Source organism: Sinohyriopsis cumingii, chromosome 17, assembly GCF_028554795.1.
Source record: "Sinohyriopsis cumingii isolate HCF-2022 chromosome 17, ASM2855479v2, whole genome shotgun sequence".
Classification (NCBI taxonomy): domain Eukaryota; kingdom Metazoa; phylum Mollusca; class Bivalvia; order Unionida; family Unionidae; genus Sinohyriopsis; species Sinohyriopsis cumingii.
The window spans coordinates 11,478,003-11,499,469 of record NC_142977.1 but is presented as its reverse complement, the minus strand read 5'-3'; the positions used below and the strand labels follow the sequence as shown (position 1 = coordinate 11,499,469).

Here is a 21,467-nt window from a genome sequence, read left to right as displayed (position 1 = left end):
TTTTAAAACCAGGGGATCGTTGATCAATGTCTGTCCAATGGAACAATTTCAACTGAATCAGTCCTTGTATAGCATTCAGGTACCAGTGGTTCAAACACCGGTGACGTAACGGATGCAATTGTTCTTTACGTTTGACTTGTATTTTGACCAGCTCTCGGTAAATGTGTTCTCTCAACTCCACAGGCAAAGCACGAATGTTCTCTTGTAATGTATGCATCAATAGGTCAGTCCGTACAATTCATAATCTTTTCCTAGAGCAAAAGTAATCCACATAGTGAGTAATTTCTGACCACTGCCACTCAGGGTAACGTCCAAGAATCTCATTGAACTCTTTTGATGTAAACGGTCTAGAGTAATATAATAGGATGAATGCACCCTTGACCCAGAGAAATCTAACACATTGGTTGACTTTTTTCACTTTCCTCTTGTGAATTTCTCGGCACAAAAGTTCTACAGTTACCCACTGAGATTTCACTCTGGCAAGTCCCTACCAAACTTCGTTGTAAATCTTCTCTTGCAGTTCTTTAGGTAATGATTCAATATCGTTTTTGAAATGAAGTTTAAATACTGGTCTCGGTGATGTCCAACATTTGACTTCTAACCAATATGGTTTCTTCTTCAACGACATGGTAAGTTACTTCAATGTCTCGGTCCCACTAAGGGTAAGTAATGACAATTCGGTGACCAACGAGCATGTTCTAGGTAGGCCGAATCTTGTGGTTCCCAGTGGTGAAGTGACACACCGCAACTGAAGCACTTGACTTTATCCCCTTCGCCCAAGTAGAAAAATCCGGCTCTGGCAAATTCTTCGGGGGTCGGTCCTCCCAGATACTTAGGCCATTTTCCTTTGAACGATTGAAGACGATTTTCAAAGTCGCAGTATTCCGACAAACGCACAGGAAACGAATATTCGTCTTTCACAGGTTCGTTTCGATGAGGGTTGGGTGACGTGGACAGGAGTTTGCTCAGGGCTGGATGACATCCGTAGGGGGGGGTAGACGTGAAGGTGGACATACACCTTTAAAACGAAACCCAGTAAAGTGTCCAAGAGAACGAACGGCATCGCTTTCGCATCCCTCAGGTTTGACACGCACATCATCACTTTCCATGATAGGGGTAGTGACTCTAACGTTCCCATGATGCTTTACGGCATCGCTAAAGTCACAACGTACAGCATCGTTCCCATCGCAAGGCTCACAATCGCATTCCACTAATAGGCCCCAAACTTGAATTGTGCCTGTCTGGACTTGTTTTGTGTTTCTCTGAAAGTATTCATCTTGTTCGCTTGGTCTTGGTAGTCACAATGAACTATCGATCTTGACCATAGCCCTTTTTTTATACTAGTCGCAATGCAGTCTCAAGCTTGTACATCGTTCCTTTTATATGTTTAGTTTTGGAAGGTACCGTCTCTAAGGTGCCGTCATAATTGTACTGTAGTGTAAGGGGTGGAAAGGCCATAGAAATGTAAGGGCAGTTCGGAGACCATCGAGTATGTTCCAGAATAGCTGAATCTTTATAGATACATAGACCCATTCGTAACTTCAGGCCACAATTGAAACACTGTACTTCGTATCCCAATCCAGTCTCAGGTCCCAAGTAGACAAATCCTGTTCTAGCTAAAACATGCGAAGTAGGTAATCCTTCCCCATGCTTGAAACGTGTCCAATAGACGGGCACAATCACAATAGTCAGGCAAGAAGACCGGAAAATGGTAGGGTTTGAACTTGGAGTTCTCACTGGATTTCTCACTCGATTCTTGCTGTGGCGAAGTCATCCTTCTGGTGGGTGACTATCCTCTTACAGCCAATGTTTTATACCGACATGTCCATACGTTAAGGTGAAATGATTAGGAAGTCGCACTCGCTTCTGGTACACAATTTGATAGACTTTTTCCAAGGTTCGGCTGACGATGTGGTGGGTGGGTAAACGTACAATTTTGTTGGGCTGATAGGTGGTCACTTTAAAGTGTTCATCTTCTCTAGACTGCAAGGCTTCTTTCAATACGTCAAAGTTCACCACTCGACTGGTACGATAATTCAGAGTCAATCCTTTCACTTTACACTTCGTGTGCACTTCTCCTTCTTTGTCCCGGTATTCGTAGCCGTAATTTTTTGGACCGCCACTGACGAAACTTAGAATCTTGTCGTCGGGGTGCTCGTCTGTCCAGGCTCCTAAACGGTCTCCTTCGATGTCAGGGTACTGTTGACTCAGGTGATCGATGTAAATGCAACTGTCCGTGTCAAAGTACAGGACACGTTCCCCTAACAGTTCTAAAGCTTCGTACAATTTTAAGCGAGCATGAGCTGTCATGTAAGTCGCAATGATGACATTTCCAAAAGGGTCGTCTTGTACAAAGTCCAGATCTTCTTCGTAATTGACCAAGATCAAATTCTTGCGAACGGCGTCCACGTGTTTCATGAATTTGGTTTTGTCGTGAATCATCTGGAAATAGCGGGAAGGTTCGGTCAAATATTCCGTCTTGGGTAAACACGGTCGTTGTGCCATTTTACCCCACAAGCAATTTAACATCACTTTGGCAAACGATCGCCTGCCTTCGTTTTTCTAGATGTGATCTAAAGTAATGCCTTCTTGTGCCCAGTATTTCTCTTTGAATGTATTTTGGTCTTCGGGAGTGTGACACCAGGACGGATAGCCACTGGCTTCCTGCTTCAGTTTCAAAAAGGCATCCACGTAGTCGGCGAAAATGCCTTTCTGACTGGGGTCACCCTTGTGGTATTGTTGTGTCTTGGGAAAGTGGCAAATTTCGTACACTTCTAACAGCTGGTATCCCATGTCCAGAGCTTTGAACAATTCTACGCTGACCCAGGTCCCCGTCAAGGCCCGTTCTTCCTGGGTGTGATGACAAGGTTGATCTTGGTTGCACGTTTCGGCACAAGTACGGCACAAAGGAAACATCAGTTTGCCTTGGTAATGGTAAGGTAAGACGGGATGGTATAGGTTCGTGGGAGGCAAAACTTTGCACTTGATCAAGCCTTCGTATTGTCGAATGTTTTTCAGGTCGATGTGTTCGGTGAACAATTGTGGGTGCCCTGCAGGAAAGCGACAATATTTGCACACGTAGGGATACAGTGAACACACGTCCAAGTATTTCATTTCTTCTCCTTTCTCTTCGTCAGCTTGGCACAGCAAACAGGTGGCATTGGTCCTTCCTCCGTACAAACTATCCCTCGGGTTCAGGGGGTCCATGAACTGGTAACTTTCCACGAGGCGTTTAAACTCGGGATCGGTTTTCAAACGGTGATCGTATTCGTGTTCCCACATTTCCACCACTTGGTATCCTTCCTGTTGTAACTTTAGGCGTCGCTGACAAGTGGCCTGGTACGAGTCTTCCATGGTTCGTTGTGAAAACTGATTTTTAGTGCCACGGTCAGGGTAACAGACGGGACATCCGTGAAATAAGCAACCGTTAAACTCGTACACGACTTGGGGTTTTCTAAGTCCCAGCCATCGACCGAATGCGTTCCGATGGTCTTTCCGCCCCCTCTGTTGCGGGCATGCTGAATCCATTTGTCTTCCTTGTCGCAGAAGTAATGTAACCAGCGTAGGGCTTTGACCGAGTATTGACGTTTGACATAGTTGGTCGTTTGAGGACTGATGACAGCCACGGTGTTTTCAGGCATGAATCGTTGTCGATACACTAAGGAACACGCTTTGGCAATGGAGCAAGCTTCTTTCAAAGGATCGACCCCTCCGTGTTCCATGAACAGTTCTCGAAATTTTCCACAGCATCGCCGTAAAATGTCCACGTCGGAACGAAAATACTTTAGCATTTCTTCCTGAAAGTCGAAAGAGTCGGAGGCGTGAGCCTGGTACCAAGCGTAGAAAGCTTTTCGTTGTTCGGTACGCATGTTGTCTGGGTCGTAATAGTGAGCCTCAGGCAAATGGGGTAGAACGGCATGTTGATTGGCTTCCGTATTGAAAAAGTGTGGAAAGTACCCTTTAGCCGTTTCTGTCATTCCAAACGTTTTAAGGATTCGACTCAAAGGCATGGCTAAGTAACTCATCGAGTCTTTAAACTGCACTTGTCCCACTTGCATGAAAATGATTTTGGCTCCGTTCAAAGTGACTTTAGGACGCTCGGTGCCATGTTCCGTATAGTATCTCAAAAGAAACTGTCCATCGTATCCTGAGAAATTGTGAGCCATCACCGTGGCATGACGATGACAATCTCCGTAACGTTCGACGTCCTCTTGGCTCCACGTGTTGTGGATGGGGTCTAAGACCCATCGGGCGAAATCGGCTAGCGTGTTCGGTCCCCGAAAGATTTTTTTCACGCCCTCCAGGAATCTTGCTGCAGTGAGGGAAATGACTGAAAATAGGTTCTTGAATGCACTTCTTGCACGCTCATGAGCCACGCAGAAATTAGGAATGTGAATGCCGGTCTCTTGCATGCATTCGAAATCGAAAAAGATGAAATTGCCTTTCTTCTTGTGTCCATCCTCTTTCTCTGGTTGGGGTTGGTATTTTTGCACAGAGCATTCGTGTTCCAAGTCCACGATGTGGTGACAAATGTGACATTTTTTCTTTTCTCGACATACGTGTGCCTTGGCATTGTTGGTAAGTATGCCTTGTCCACACGTAGGGCACAATCTCAGCAGTTGACAAGCACATTTCTTCTGTGAACCTTGCGTCTTCAAATGTTGTTGGTAACAGGCCGGACTGACAAACGTACGCAGACAAGTAGAGCAATGCACTCGTTCTTGTCCTTCGCTCAGACAGGGTGGAGAGGCCAAAAATGCTGAGCATTTCGATCCACAATGTTTGTGTTGCTCTCGATTATTATCACCATAGTCACATTTCTCACAGTAATAACCGTATCCCAGGAATGCGGTGATACTGGTAATGGTATCGAAATGGTCATCGTGATGATAGAGGTGAATGTATTTTCCGTCTTTAAAGTCTTGGCCTCGAAACAACAGAGGCCCACGCACTTCTTGAGGGTGCACTTTCAAGGCGTAGCGTGGAACTAAGACATCTTGCAATGTTTGCATTTCAGGAATGTCACAGGGTGTGTCTGTGGACAGGCCGGCTTGTTGTAACAGGAGTTCTGCTTCACTTCGTTGTTTGGCTCGGTCCGATTTTTGAATAGTTTTCCAGGCTCTTTTCCATTTCTACCGTGTCGTTCTTGTTGGCATAGGTTCGTCCCACCACAATAGCCCTGGCTAAACACATCTGGTCTTGAGAATTGTGAATTTGGACGAGGCTACTCTTAATGCTGCGAAGGTCGTTCACCAATAACATCTTTTTGCGTCCAGTCCCTTGAGGAGGAGAGACGTGGGTCATGTCCAGTGTGGCTTTTCCGTCGGTGATGTCAAACTGGTCATTGGATTGTTGTACGTTTTGAATTTTGTCCATGACTTTGGAAGGGGTCAATTCTGCAGGGCTAGTAAACTCGATCCAAACAGGGGATTTCAAGCCGTCGTGTTGTATGGAAAGTCTCAAGCGATCGTCTTCTTTGGCTTGACATTGTCGCTTGAGTGTGGTGAGCAAAGAATCCCACATGTCGGTGATGAACCCTTCTGCTTTCTCTAACGGTACGTCGGACTTGAAATTTTTAAACTTCACCCTGTACGTGTAAGCCGTGGTTCTAAATTTTCTAGAGGAGCGCTTTTCTGTCTCTCGAATGTGATAGTACTTTTCAGGGTTGACTAAGGGTGGTGAACTTTGTTTAGAGGAAGGCTCTCTGGGCTTGAATGCTGGTTCACTCATGTCCTCTTGAAAATCACTGGCATGAATTTGTGCCAAAACTTCAGACCTGGTACGAGGCGATAGATCACGTTTCTGCCTCTTACTTTCTTCTTCTTTCTTCTCAGATGAATTGGATCGTTTCATCTTGATAGCAAAATGTCAAATGACTAAAGTTTAAACACCATGGACTAATTTATAGTCATAGCAGACCAGCGTATATAAAGGGTATGTGTCTTGTCCTTTCACTATTTATTTCACTCTCAAACCGAGCACAACGATGGAAGAGACTACACAAATCGAACGTTTCATCAGAGCGTTGCGAGGTTTCATTAGAAAATTTTCTTCAGACCAGTCGTCGGACTACTCACCTTCCTTTCGAGATAAAAGTGAAGATACTTGCTATATCTGTCAAAAGGAAAGGGCATTGGTCTTCAGAGTGTCCAGACCGTCAAAAAAGAAAAACAGGGGTTAAAAGAGACAAAAGTCAAGATACCTGTTATTATTGTCAAGAAAAAGGACATTGGTCTCCAGATTGCCCAAAAAAGAAACAAGAAGAGTCAGAAGAAGAGAGGGATTCTTCAGAGGAAGAAGAAGAGGAAGAAGAGGAGGAAGAAAGAAGCCAGGTAAAGAAAAAGAAACAGGAGAAGAAAAGAAGAAGGGAAGAAAGTGAGGAGGAAGAGGAGGAAAAGACTGTGACGGTGAAGAAATTTAAAAAAACAGAGAGACTAAACAATGAGACAGAAGAAGTGTATGAACTTTTTAAAGTGTTATGTTGTGAATTGTGAATTGAATTGTAAAATTTGTACCAGAATAGAAAGTCTATAAAACGTAAGTGTCTCTGGGTTTTGATTTTAAAATAAGAACCTACACTCACACACTCACACACATGTACTATAGTGGAAAATGTTTTTTTTTTTAGTTTGAATGGATGTTGGCAATTGAAAGTCTATCTCTTTTCGAGAGACGTGGGTGGCCCTGAAAAGGGCCTTTTTTTGGTGTAGGAGTGAGTTTAAGCAATCAACTTTAACTGTCTTAAGCCTTTGCCACGGCCAAGGCCTACTTCTGGACTGCGTACTGTTGATGATGATTTGGTTGAAATCACTAAGGGTGGCACGGTAGGCTTAGTCACAGGGTTGGAGTGTTTAGCTCGGGAAGGTCGTATTCTCTTCGGTCGTGATAAAGATGTCTGATACATTTGTTTCAGACTTCTTAACTCCGCTAAAATGTCTAACAGTACCGTGACTGTTTGATTTTCACACCCTTGTTTCTTTGCTACTGCTACTTCTTCTTCTTGTTTTATTCTTACCTCTTCTTCTTGCTGCTGTTGCTGTAGGAGAAAAGCTTGTTCCGCTTCCTTTTGTCGTTGTATAAATTTCTCCAATTCTTCTTTCTGTCTCTGTCTAAAATTATCCACGTGCGGTAATGAAGGAGAAGGTGGCGAAAGTTCCGGAACAAATTCTTGCGAGGTAAGAAAATCCACAAAATCCCAATTCACCTTTTCTGAAAGTAAGTCCGGGTTCCCTTGGGTAGTCTCCACGGTTGGTACACCCCAATTTATCGTTTTCTGAGTTTCCGTGATGTTGAAAAACTGTCACATGAATTGACTGCGCACAGGCGCTAGCGAATCTATATAGACCATGTGTCGAGCTGACTGAATTTTGTAACGCGTGTATGGATTGGTCAACGAACTCAATCTGTTTCAATCCTTCCTCTCCCTATAAATAAGTGCAGTTCACTGCATTTCTTCACCTGTTCTCGGCGCCTCAACATGTGGACCGACGTTCAATCTTCTACGCTTGTGTCTTCGATGATGTTCAGGACGGACATACCGATGTATGTCCGATCCAAGTGGACAGTTGTCCACAGGACAGACACCAGTCTGTGGATGCGAAGAGTATATGTGGAGCGTCAAGGGTGCCTCAAAAGAGTCCTGATTTACGGTCCTGCAGTCAGGCGCAGCCTAAGGACGAGAAGAAGACCAATGCGGTGCCCTTTAACGTGGCGCTATACAGTTTCGCATTTTGCATAGGTTAGGATTTTAAAGAAAAAGAATGTCCGCGGCTTTCCTCACTGGTTATACTGGCTATTTAAAAAAGACCTTGTATATCTTAGGTATAGTGCAAAGAACCTTTAATTCCCTTTATTTTGGTGTATGATTGATGGGTGTACTATGGATTATAGAGTATACAGCTTGGCCTTACTTCAAATGTGCACCTTTCAAAAAAGTGCTAGCTCTACTTGGTCATTTTCACTTCCTGAACTTCGGAGGTAAATTGTATAAAAAAGAGTCGATAACTTTTTTTACATTTTATATATTTGGTAATTCATTCATTGCACTTTCAGAAGCTGGTATTGTCTTGTCTGGCAAAATTCATTTTCCCTATTTTAATAGCTGCTATGTATAGTGTACTTTAGACTAATTCAGACTGATTTTTTAACACAAGGGAGTAGTCATTTTAATTAGCAGTGTACTTAAATCATATAAAATTTCCAAAAGTACAATATCCAAAAGAAATATCATCCACATTACATTAATGTAGCATAGAGGTATGCAAACATTCTCTCCTCTGTGCATGTTTTAAATAGGAACTACTTCACCTTACATACGTCACTCTCTCAAAAGTACATATTATCTGGTGAGCGCCACCTATGTTAATATATCTTAATATTAACATAAAACCCAAAGGCCCTTTTCAGGGCCACTCCAATATCTCGAAAAGACCTTGACTTTCATTGCCTACCCCTTTTTTTATTTTTTTAAAAAAAAATAGAGACCCCTCCCTGTTTCAAGTTTCGCCTGTTCCATTTCCATAGACCCATCAGGTCGGGACCATATTAAAATAGGGTCCCGACCCTGTTCCATTTGACACTCAACAGTCCCAAATTCCCATGTTAATTTCCCCTTGTCGCTCAACAGTCCCAAAATATATTTCCCATGTTAATTTCCCCTTGTCGCTGTAGTGTCCCAGGGGTTTTCGTAATGTTAAATTTCCCATTGTCGCTATATCGTCCCAGGGGTGTTTTTAATGCTAATTCCCATTGTCGCCAGGGTATCCCACTTCACTACTATTCTATTCACACACACACACACACACACACACACACACACACACACACACAATAAACTTAATTATTACGATTTTATGAGAATTATTTGATATATAAAGAATTCGTATTCATTTAAACATGAGAAATGAAATTTCATGGATATATCCATATTTTTTTTAACGGATTAGCTCATCTTGAAAAAGTAATTACTTCCAAGGGTATATATTTTACTGGAACGATTTCGCCTATCTATAATGTTCTAAATAGGCTTGCCACAACGGTAAAAAAAATCGGTAACAAAGGTGAACATGTTTATGGTCTCACTAGTCAAAATGAACCAAGATTAGACGTATTGGCGTTTCAGCAAAGACAGTCTGGCAGTCATTCTGTATCCAAACCTAAACGTGTAAAGTAAAAATAATAAATAAATAAATAAATAAATAAATAAATAATAAAGAATACCATCAAATTAAAATTTAAAACTAAAATAAAAAAATCTTTATTACAAAAGTGTGAGTACAGGAAATACATAATTTGATCACAAATATTTCCATCTTTATCAGGCCTCGAGCGTCTGCTGTAGCGGAACGATTATGGAGTCCTCGTCACGTGACAGATACAGACAGCGCCGCCTTTCGTCTCGACCAGCAAAGATGTCGTATGCTCAGGTAACAACTTGCTATGGAACTTGGAGACACCCCCCCCCAAAAAAAAATAAAATAAACCAGCGATGACAAAATTAAAATTAAAAACTAAATAAATAGAATCATAAAACAGATTTCCCACTGTTGGTGCTTGTGGATTTCGTTTCCTCAGAATTTGGATTCATGAAGTGCAGAAGGCAAAATTACACCAATATATTAGCTTGCTTTTTGTCTCATAATTGATTGCTTGATTGATTAATTGATAGTAATTGTTACAACTTTATAAATGTAGTTTCCTACGAATTAACCTGTTGCTTTAACAATAGGAAGAAACGTCCTTTAACAAAGGTGTACATGTCACGATGAGATTTTTCTCATAACCTTCTTCTCCCTTTTTGCTATGAGAAGGAAATAATTATAGCTTAAGATATGTCTTTGCTCATGTAGAGAGAGAGAGAGAGAGAGAGAGAGAGAGCTCTTAACAAAAGATGTCACTCATAACGGTGTCGATACGTCTACATCTTAGGGAATGGCTGAAAGACAGGTAACGGGTTCACTGTAAGGAAAGTCTTCTGATTCTCGATGAATGAACTGAACTTTATTTAAATTTTATATATATATATATATATATATATATATATATATATATATATATATATATATATATATATATATATATATATATATATATATATATATATATATATATATATATGTCTGTATATATATATATGTATGTATGTATAATATTGCATGCACAAAAACTTAATATTTTAAATCCAAGAGATACATATACAATTACAACTTTCCCTCGAGCTTACCAGCTTCATACATTTGTATAATTTCTGCATTGTTGAATACAATAAAATCTCGACTAAATTCATGAGAGCCAAAGAATATAAATTCAATATTTGGGATTAATACAAAATCATTTTGAAGAAATGTATTTTACTAAGCTTAAAACAGAATACTAATTTGGAATAGGTTACTAAAACATTATTCTTTATTACTTAAAGAATATTTTAATTCCAAATTAAATTTTCCTAAACATGAAGTTGGTAGTGAATTCGTCTTTTCCAATAATAAATACTATAAACACGAATGAATATAAATTATTTTAAACAATTAAATATTCCATTACTTTATAATATAAAATAGAAAAGAACGCACAAAATTGTAGCAAAAATATCGAGTCTAGACTGAACTTTACCATGAAAATCTCAAATATTAAAAAGTCCATATACCTTAAAGAAGTCTACGAATACAGGCGATGCTTACCTGTAAGGAAAGACAGTTTGATGATTCTCGATGAATGAACCGATTTTGCGCAAGCTTGTTCTCAATTTATACGCAGTTTTGTACGTAATCTGAAGGCCAAATATGGACATTAGTCTAGGTACTTTCGTGTTCATTCATTACGAATCAGAACGAGGCTCCCGTCTTCCTCACTGATAATCTCTGCGTCTGTGTACGTCATCAGACAGACAATTCTGCTGAATCAGCTTATTTGTTCTAAGAAACACGTGAAATCTTCTTGCATACTCATCAAAAAGAAATTTGCCTGTTCAGCATAACTTACAACCGAGTCTAAATATTGCTGACTTTTGGACACAAGGGAAATGTATTTTATAGTACAAGGGGTTTTGCAATTTCTCATAAAGAACACTCTACAGTTGTAGTACAGAAATAAATAATAATGAATCTCAATATATTTTAGTGGAAAATTACTTTGAATATAATTTAATGAAAAATTATTTTTAATACAATTTAGAGAAAATTTCAATCTTAATACTGTTGCTAAAGAGTTCTGTCCTAATACATACATCCTGAATGTACGTAAGTAGTGAATGGGGATCTTATAGGGTCTATGGGACTTATCATAAAAAATACCCTTGGGAACATATAGGGTCTATGTAAATTTAACACGGAGAAAAATCGTGGGAACATATAGGGTCTATGGGAATTAACATGGCCAAAAACCCTGGGACAATATAGGGTCTATGTAAATTTAACATGGCCAAAAAACCCCTGGGACTGTATAAGGTCTATGTAAAATTGAAATAGGGAGGGTCTCTATTTTTTAAAAAAAAAAAAATAAAAAATGGGGTAGGCAATTCAAAGGCTATCTCTTTTCGAGAAACATGGGGGCCCTGAAAAGGGCCTTTGGGTTTTCTTCTTCTTCTTCTAATTTCTTCTTTTTCTCCACCAAGTTCTTATTTTATCTCCTACACTCTTCTTCTCTTTCTTTTTTTTCTTCTCCTCCTCTTCTTTCTTCTTCTCTTCCTCCTCTTCTTTCTTCCTCTTTTCATTTTCTTCTTCTTTTTCAATTTTTTCGTTCCATTTGCGTATTCTTATTCTTTCCTCTTCATCCTCCTTCTCCTCCTTTATCTCTTTCATGACACCACTAATCTTGTCCTTTGCTTTTCTTAAGTTATTAATTTCCATCTTTACACGATGGGGACTATAGGAATAATGGTCTTCAACGAGTCTTGTTAGCATCTGTTCCATTATTCCTAAGTTGTCTAAAACGTCTTGCAAGGTTTGTATTTTGTCCATTTGGTTTGACGCCATCTTCTTTTTATTCTTTGCAGAATGGTTTGAACAACGAACACTGTGGGTTCTTATAGTGAAAGCGCGGACGTGAAGGAAAACATCCCCCTAATAACATAAAATTGATCTTACCTAGATCATGACCTAACATCGCGCGTACGTGAAGGAAAACATCCCCCTACTTTCTCATTTCATATAACCACAACTATACTCTCTACATACGCTAAGAATCAATAAATAAACCCATAATCTACTATTCACACAAACTTACTTCACCATTTACAAACACAAACTTACTTCAACATTTACAAACACAAACACACACACAATCACATACACTTTCACTATTAAAAAAGAGGTAGTGTTTATTTTCACACTACTCTACCTACACACATTGGCAAATCGATCGTTATTTCTTTTCTAGAGTATTGGGTAGCCCTGAAAAGGGCTGTTGGTTTTTTTTAAACTCCAGATGCACCTATCTAATGGTTGCACCTTCCTGGCCTTGCGCCACACACGCATCTTCTTCCCCAGTCTTCTTTCACCTTTCTTCTGGGGAGCGCAGAGGGAGGATGATTCGCTTCAACACCCCAATCCTCTGTCTCGGGAATATTGAACGACATCCTCTCTTCTCTTTTCTTTTCCTCTTCTTCCCTCTCTCTTCTCTCCTCCTCTTCTTTCTTCATTCTTGCTTCTTCTACGATAGCCTCCGCTGATAGTTCGTTTACTATGCGCCTGGCATATTCCAGGTGCATCTGGAGTTCTAACAGTTTCACTATTCTGCTATTCATTCTTGTGTTGATCAATCAACAAGGGTAGCTGGACTGCCGAGCGAGTTTCAATTTATACTGAAAGCGCGGACGTGATGGAAAACATCCCCCTAAAAACATAAAATTCATCTTACCTAGATCATGACCAAAAAAAAAAAAACAACAACAACGCGCGGACCTAAAAGAAACACTCACTCACTTTTTATGCTACCCATCACTATTTTAAAAATTTTTATAAATCACTTCAATAGACTATTTACATACGCAAAGCAATCCAATTTAACCCCAAATATACACCTCAAACACCAAAAAAGACATTATTTTAATCTACTATCCATACCAACTTACTTAATCACTTACAAACACAAACACACAAACACATACCCTGACATTTTTTTAAAAAAAGAGTTAGTGTTTATTTTCACACTACTCTACCTACACACATTGGCAAATGGATCGTTATTTCTTTTCTAGAGTATTGGGTAGCCCTGAAAAGGGCTGTTTTTTTTGTTTTGCTATGGCATTCTTTTTTAGTTTCTAAGAATGCGATGTCCTCTGAGGATAGACTTTCTGGCGATAGGTCTGCTTCTTCGGAAAGAGAAGAAGAACTCTTTGGTGTCGATACGGCAATCGACAAAGCCTCTGTCAGCTTCAGGTTGCTGCTGTTGTTGCTGCTGTTGCTGCTGTTGCTGCTGTCTCTGAAGTCTGTACTTCTCTGTCCATTCTTCTTTCTCCCTGTTCATTTCTTCTCAAAAGAGCTCTTCTATCATGTCTTCAGTGATTTTTAACATTCTCACATTCTCTATTTCTTCTGGCTTCGGTATCAGACTGTGTCTGACCCTATGCAAATTCACGTAGGCTTCGTTGAGCTTAGCTAGTTTGGAGCACATCTTCCTAGGAGGATGAGTCGACAATGGATGGTTAGACTGGGAACAAACCGGTTCTTAAAGTCAAAGCGCGGACGTGAAGGAAAACATCCCCCACACGGTTTTTCGAGCCGCAACGTTCATGAGAGGGATAGTAAGAAATGAAAGAGCATCAATCCAACATTCTTATAGCTAAACAAAAGACAAAAGCATTTTTTCAAAACACAACATTTTTTATTCAAAAATCACTTAACACTAAACAACAACTCTAACATTTTTAACAATAATCCATCACTATAACATCAAACAATTTTTTCAAATCACAAACATTTTTTTCTCATTTTACAACCTACTTTAAACAGGGCTGACAACGTTGTGAATGAAATTGTGATTTCCACTGTTGGAAATCATTAGGCCATTGATGGACACTACGTTTCCTAGCTTGAGACAAAAGATAAGCATAACGGTCACAAAACCATCGATCTACTTTCACATCGTTTCTAGCAGAAGAACGAGGATCGAAATGAGTCACTAAATGTTCTAAGGAATAGCCCAGGCTGCGATGATGCAGAAAATACACACAGTACTGTCCACACACCAAGGAATCTGTGCCTTGTAATTTCACATTATTGAATCGGGTGGTTTGAGCATTTCTTCTCATAAAGTCGATGATATCGTCTTCCAAAGGGGGCAATCCGTACGAATCGAAATATTCCACACATCCTTCTTGAGGAAAGTAGACGGCTACCCAGTGGGTTCCTGGGAGATGACTGTCGTCCGTGTTGATCACGTAAGCTTGATGGTCTTTAGGTTTGCGATGAGGGAGTTCATCTTTAGCACAGACGACAGGATTCCAAGAAGCCGTATACGAACTGTGGTTCAAAAGGTAATAAAGTTCCCAGGTATCCATTGTTTTGTGTTTTCTTCTTCACAGGTAATAATAAGTCGTCAATTCGATCCTGACTTTTTGCTTGAAAATGTCTGACGAATAAACGGTTATTCGTTCTGTTTCCTCACTCTGATTCAGGAGAGCTTCGATACGATGGATCTCTTGAGTGGTTAATGGTGGACAAGAATGTTCACGCAAGTCTTTATACCACTGGTGCAACACGTCTTTGTTCGAGATGAGACTCCAAGCATCGTCCAGATACTCGTCCAATTTTTCTTCTTGACTTAACATTAGGCATTTATCGTGTTGAATTTGACTGGGATGATCGTTTTGACATCCATAACAATTTTTCTTGATCAATTCCGTCATTTTATCGACCAAGTGTTTGGCAAAACAGGAGACTAAATGGGCTTCTTGTTCTGGCCATCTCGACTTCATTATGATCACTTCTTCTTCTTCCACAGTCTCCTCACATTTCATGTCCAAAGTTTCTCCACTAGGTAAAGAGGGATAACAGTCTTCCATGACTTCTAGTAATCTAGAATGACTTCTCTCAAACTGTTGATTTCTATGGTATTGTCAAATTCTGCATACAGGATGACGTTCACTGTGTGATCTGGAGGTGGATTTGCAAACTGAAGTTCCACACGAATCTGGCCTGATTTTATAGGGTGGAAATGTCCCTCGTCGCTGCCTTGGTCTGGAGTGAAATCAAAACCCCACAAAGCATAGCCTCCTGCATAATCGTCGTACGAAATACCGTGACTGGTGTTGGTTCCTAACTGTCCCGTGGCTTCGTACAGGGACAAGTACGATCTCAAATAATTCTTTGCCACACCAAAGTTGGGCTCAAAGGGTCGGGTACACAAGGTCTTGCCGTCGCGACTGACTTCGATCTTGGACACATTGTAATGTTGAAACTCAAAAGGATTTTGATCGTGGGTTCCGTTGAAGGCTGAATTCCTGACGATACCAACAATCAAACGTTTGGGTAACTGTCCTTGGAACAGATGATCTTCGATCATAGATCGCTGTCCAGCGGGAATGGTGAACGTTTTCACTTCTACGCGTCGTATCGGATACTTGGCGGTCGTTCTGCTCAACGTCTGACTGACGTCGTTTCCCACTTTAGGTAACACTTCAACACGACGCACGTAAAGTCGGGCTTCTTGAATGATAGTTTTGTATTCGTTGGCATGGGCCATCAAATGGAAAGTGGCACTGCTACGATTCAGTCTCAGACGGATATCCACCCCGTTGAGCAAATACTTTTCTTGTAACCACATGTCCAAATACAAACGATCCATCAGTTCTAAACTTCGCCCTTGCAGAATTTTCTTACGACGGTCGTTAAACCCCACATTGTGAGGATTGTCATCTTCTGTCAGGACTGTGTCGCTAAACGTGCCTACACCTGCTGTGTCAGGTTTCCATACCACGCAAGCATCCAGATGAGTATTCTTGGCTTCTTTTCCGTACGTCAAGAGATTTTCCAAGTAGGCACGATATGGGTAAGTATCCATGCTGCTGCTGACCAGTTTGTTATTCAAGTACAAGTCCACTTCGCTAAATAAGGAATGCATGAAATTGTTGACAGGAGCTACTCTAGCATCGCCTCCTGGATTGGTGTTGTCCGTTTTGATCACTTTCACTTTCAAATACAGGTAACTGCTATTCAGATCGATGTAATCTTCGGGTTGTCCTTTGATTTCAAACTCGATGGGAGCTGATTCCGTCAAAGAGGAGACGGGATGAAATTCCACCCACTGGGATTCTTGCATGGTCATCATGGTGGGGGGCATGGCAAACAGGTCCAGTTCCGTCTTGGAACAAGCGCAAGACTCTCGGTGCATCATTTTTTTCTCTTTCTCAATAATCGAAAACGTCTAAGTCTCGAACGGTTCTTCTTTTCTTGGCCTTTCTCGCTTGAAGTCTGGAGAAAGGGTGTTTTCTTCGTCGTCTCTTTCTGCCTTGTCCTTGCTGAATGCCTGACTCGGTAGCGTGCAGGGCATTTATAGGTGTGTCTCGTCGGCCCAAAATGTCTTTACCCGTTTGCAGCAAGACATTTTTGCCTGCCCTCATGAAGGCTTCTTTAGGGTTTTGTTTGTCGATGATGACATTTTGGAGAAATTCTTTGCCTTGCGTCAGTGCCGCGTCTTTCAAGGCGTGCAATCCGCGTGTCACCATCGGTTTCAACACCGGAGCCACCGAACGAAAGGCCGATTTCAGCATGTCTCCTAAACCGTGTCCTCGCTGTCGAGCAACCCCTCGGTACACTGGATACATGACTTACTTACGAATCGTGAGAGAACCGTTTTCGAAAATGGAGTTTCACCGTGACTTTTCCTTTGGTGAATGGAATATTTTGTCCCAAATCTCCTTTTATAGTAATGTTGACCGTGTCCAAATACGACTTGCTGAAAGGCAAATAGTGAGGATGGACAAATTCGCGGTGGACGTGATAAGTGTTTCCACCTTCCTCGTCAGCGTTCGTGGCAGAATCCACTTTGAAAGGAATGACACGCAGTAACGGTACAGAGGTGTGTCCCACCACGTTATACTCCACCACATCGGAGTACACAAACATCAAATTCAGTCCTTGGTTCAGTTCTACCGGGGCACGAAATAACTTGCTAAAAGACTCGTTGTCGTAAACGATGGGTGATTCGTTTTTCTTCATCATGGCCATTCTCATGTCCATGTCTCCGCCCAACATGTCAAACAATTCAGGACAAAATAAAATGGACAGGATTTTACTCCCGTCAAATTTCATCAAGAAGCGACGAGCTGTTTTGTGGTATTCCATGGTGACACTTTTTTTGACACTTTCCAAAGCTTTCAGAAACACGACATTAAACCTGGAGGTAATGGTGCTCACCAAATGTTGACCACTAAAATAATACCCTGGGGGAATGAACAAGTGATAGGTGGTGTACTTTTGATTTTTTGTGCCAGGGGTTTTCTTGTCATATTTGCCATAGGTATCCAAGTACTGTTGCAATTGTTCGTCATGAACTTCCACATCAAAAACATTTTGATTGGGAAGGACATTGAGGACTTGGGTCGGGTGAATCATTTCCACTAAAGCCACTTCCCAATGGGCTTCGTGATCTAAGGGGATGGTCTGAGGTAATTTGGCCGTGTAACAGCACAACGTGTTGTGGGGAAACACCTCCATGGAACTGTCACTGGGTAAGGTTAAGTAAAATTGGTTTTGGTGACTCATAATTCCAGAGTTCTGTGGCTGTCCGAGGGGTTATTAATGGACGTCAGAGGCGTGTCTCCGCCCAAAATGGGGTTCTGATTGTGGTTGGAGTGGTGACTGGCACTGGCACTGGACGCAACGTTCCTGTTCGAGGAGAATTTCAGGGAGGGATTGGGAAGCAGGTAACCGATGCAACTGCTCAATAAAATGGTCCACAATTGTTTGTCTCCTTGTTGCAAACTCAAATTGGCGATGGCTGCCGCGATGACACAATACACCACGAAGATTTGGCAGAAAAAGACGATTTGCGTTTTAGGCACACGTTCTCCACACCACACCCACAAGGGTTGTTTTTGTAAATCTTGCACAGAAGAACTGGGTGAAGAAGGACTGGTCGACGTAGCTGCGTCTGCTGTGTGAAAGGGCATGATGGTCACTTCTTTTTATAGTCGATGACTTGCGAAGCGTCGATCCAAGAATCGAAACTGGGTGGATATCCTTTCCAACGTACTTTGACTTCTTTGACACGTCGTTTGCCCACTTTACGGGTTCTGCGTTCGAGAATGCTTTCGATGTCGTACACGTCGTCTTCTTTTTTGGTGACACGTTGTAACTCGGGCAAATAAAACGTTCCTTTGAGCACTTCTCCGTTCATGTCTTCCAATTTATAGACGGCAGGATGACGGCCATGCACTCGTCCAGTGACGCGAAACAATTCGGTCGTCCAGTTAGGTAAGTAACCTTTGTCGAAAGTGCGTTTGGTTTTGCCAATGCGCACCCAATCTCCTACGGCCAACACTCCACTTTTCTTGGGGACAGCCCTCGTCGGGGACGTACCAAACAGACGCTCAAACACCAGCACTTCGTTGTCGGGAGTCACGTCTTGCGGGGCACGTCCGATGCTTCGATGGTAAGATTGGTTGTACGCTTGCACCAGGTGCGGTAAGATGTCGATGTACTTCAGAGTGTGGTGATGCGTAAAATATTTCCACATGCGTTCTTTCAAAGTGCGTTGAAAACGTTCCACGATGCTGGCTTTGGTTTCGGGATTCTCGGTGGTAAAAAAATGAATGTCACGTTTCTTTAATTCTTTTTGGAAAGCTTGGTTCAGAAATTCGGTGCCTTTGTCCGTTTGCCATCGAAGAGGGTGACGACCGCTTTGTTTCAACACCCGTTGCAGGGCTCGCACTAACTCGCTGCTCGATTTGGAAGTCAAGGGTACGACCCAGGCAAATTTGGAAAAGACGTCGATGACACAAAACAAATATTTGTAACCACGATTGTAGCTGGCCAAGTGAGAGACATCGGCTAAATCGGCTTGCCATTGATGATCGATGCCTTCCACTCGGGTGCGACTTCTGGAAAACTTGCGTCGAATGGGTTTGTGTAAAGTGTAGGTAGCTTGTTCTTGTAACCATCGTTGCACTTGAGGTAAACGGAGACTTTTCAGTCGAGTTTTGGCAGCACGATACAATTTTTGAACTCCTGCGTAACCTGCAGGATGGGAGGGATCGTAGTAAATGCTGGCTAAGACTTTTTCCATTTTTTGTGTTGGTTGGTGTGTTAATAAGACACCCACTCTTGGAGTATGCTACTCTTTTTCTCTTGGGGTACTTTCTTGGATTGCAATGCTTTGCGTGTGCGGCCGGCAATAGGTGTCGAAGAGGAGAAGGATGTCTGAGCGGGGGATATCGGTTCTTATTTCACTTCTGTCTTCACTTCTGTCTTCACTTTCTTTTTCTCTTGTGAGGAGGAAGGGGTGGCCATCATCTTTTTAATCCATCCAATTCTGGAGGTAGGTGGTGTTGTTAACTTGCGTACTTTTTCTGGTGGAGTTTGAAACCCTTCCTCTTCTTCTCCTTTTTCTGTCTTGGTCACGGGTACTGGTGGTACTGGTGCTGGTAGTGGTGATGGTGCTGGACTTTTCATCAAGGTCTTAAAATCTTTCAAAGTGGGTAGAGCTGTTTCGTCTAAAGCTTTCTGGTGAAAGAGTTGCAGTCGTTGCAAGAGTTGACCGTACTTTTGCGATTTTTCTGTTTCGGACAAATCTTGGCGATCCATCAAGGACTGCAATTCGTGTTGTAACTGGGACATCTCGCTCAAATTGGGATTGGGAGGTAAATGCGGGGTGCGTTGTTCTTGCCACCGATGGTATTCCATCCATCGTTTGTAAGGCACTAAAGCTAGTTTTCGTCCTTCCATGGGGTTGTCAGGGGTCGATTCTGAGATCTTGGGACTTTCGAAGGCCTTTTTATCTTGCTCCCACCAGTCCTCCCAACATGGTTCCCAAGACTCCTTTCAGTATGGGGCCTAGCAAGAGAGGCAAAATGCCTCCACGTTGCACTAACATTTTGACGAATGGGAATTTTCTTTCGAACCATTTGGCGAAGAACGTGACGATGTTTGCTTAAGCATTGTTTCTGGTGTTTGGACAAAGGGATCGTGCCTTTCAAAACGTTCAAACAACATTCGCATACGGTATCGATGACCTCTTTGGAGGCCGTTTGAATGAGTTTTTTTCGTAGGGGTGGAGAAGCTTTGGACAGGACAGATAACAGGTCCCCATGTTTGGCTAAACGTGGTGGCAGTCCATTCCTTTTCTTTCCTTGGGGTTTTCTGGAGGGTGACATCTTTGAGTCTTTAGGAGCACCTAAAAAACACTGATACCCTACTCGGTCACAGGCCTTTTTTATACTGGAACGCGTCGCCACTGATTGTCTTTACGGCGTATCAGTTTGAGGACAGGCATGACACGTCGTGCAGGGGTACGTAACGGACTAAATCGAGCCAGTTCTTGCTTGGACAAATCCAGTAAAGTTTGTAACATGCCCGATCTTTCATGGACTTTGATTTTGGGAGAAGGTACTTTGTGAGCAGCAGCCTCTGCCACTAAATTGGAGGGTCCTGCCACTGGGGAAGTTCTTTTGGGGGTCATCAACGGAGAAGTTCTTGGTGTGATCAACGTCTCCAAGTACTCTTCAGTTCCTGGTGACATCAACGGAGAAGTGGATACACGTGAGGCTGCCGGAGACGCAGTCACCGCTGTGGCAGATCGTGGTTTGCGAGTGTAAGGTTGCGTCCTGGCCGAAGTGCCTCTCTTGCGACTAGCTTTCTTCTGTGGACTTTTCTTTTTCTGAGGACTTTTTCTCTGTTTCTTTTTCTGGGGGCTTCTTTTCTTTTTCCGGGGTGGTGGTGTCTGGTAAGAGGAGGGTCCTGCCACTGGAGAAGTTATTCTTCTTGGGGACCTGGTCTTTTTCTTTTTCTTCTTGGGGCTTCGTTGGACTTTTGTCTTGGGGATAACTTTGGGGGCATTAGGATCCCATCTTAAGAGTGAGCGAATGATGACCCCTCCTAGAGTACCGCTCCCTCCAGGTTTCAAAATGATTTGTTTTTTGGTTTGAGTGTCGATGCGGGGATCAGCCAGTTGGACCAAAGCGACTTTGTTTCGATCGAAAAAGCGTTTGGTTTGATGAGGAATCTGAATGATTCCTTGCAGTAATTGACGTGCCGTCACCGTGAACCATCGTAAGACTTCTTTGAGACTAGTTTCTAAGACACGAGCTCGTGTTTGTGGATCTTTTTCTCGACTGATGCCATACAAGGCACGAATCAATTTGACGGGAAGATGCGACTGAAGGGACGTCATGTTCACACTGTGTGAGACAGACGAAAAAGGGTCTGAGGTTTTTATAGATTTTTTCATGGGGAGTGAAATGAAGTCGAGGACGGAGACGTGTACAGGACAGGCCCTCCGTCTTGGCACCAGTGGTGAAACAAGTGGGTACG

At 42.1% G+C, this 21,467-nt stretch overlaps 1 protein-coding gene across 1 annotated transcript in view; it reads left to right on the top strand.

Moving 5' to 3' along the window:
- The window catches only part of LOC149777746 (beta-hexosaminidase subunit beta-like), a 114,604-nt gene that overhangs the window by 83,045 nt on the left and 10,092 nt on the right, over positions 1-21,467 (top strand). Inside the window, exon 12 of the mRNA XM_089938794.1 lies at positions 9,321-9,425. Within this exon, the coding sequence (XP_089794920.1) occupies positions 9,321-9,425 (105 nt within the window). The remainder of the gene's footprint in view (positions 1-9,320; positions 9,426-21,467) is intronic.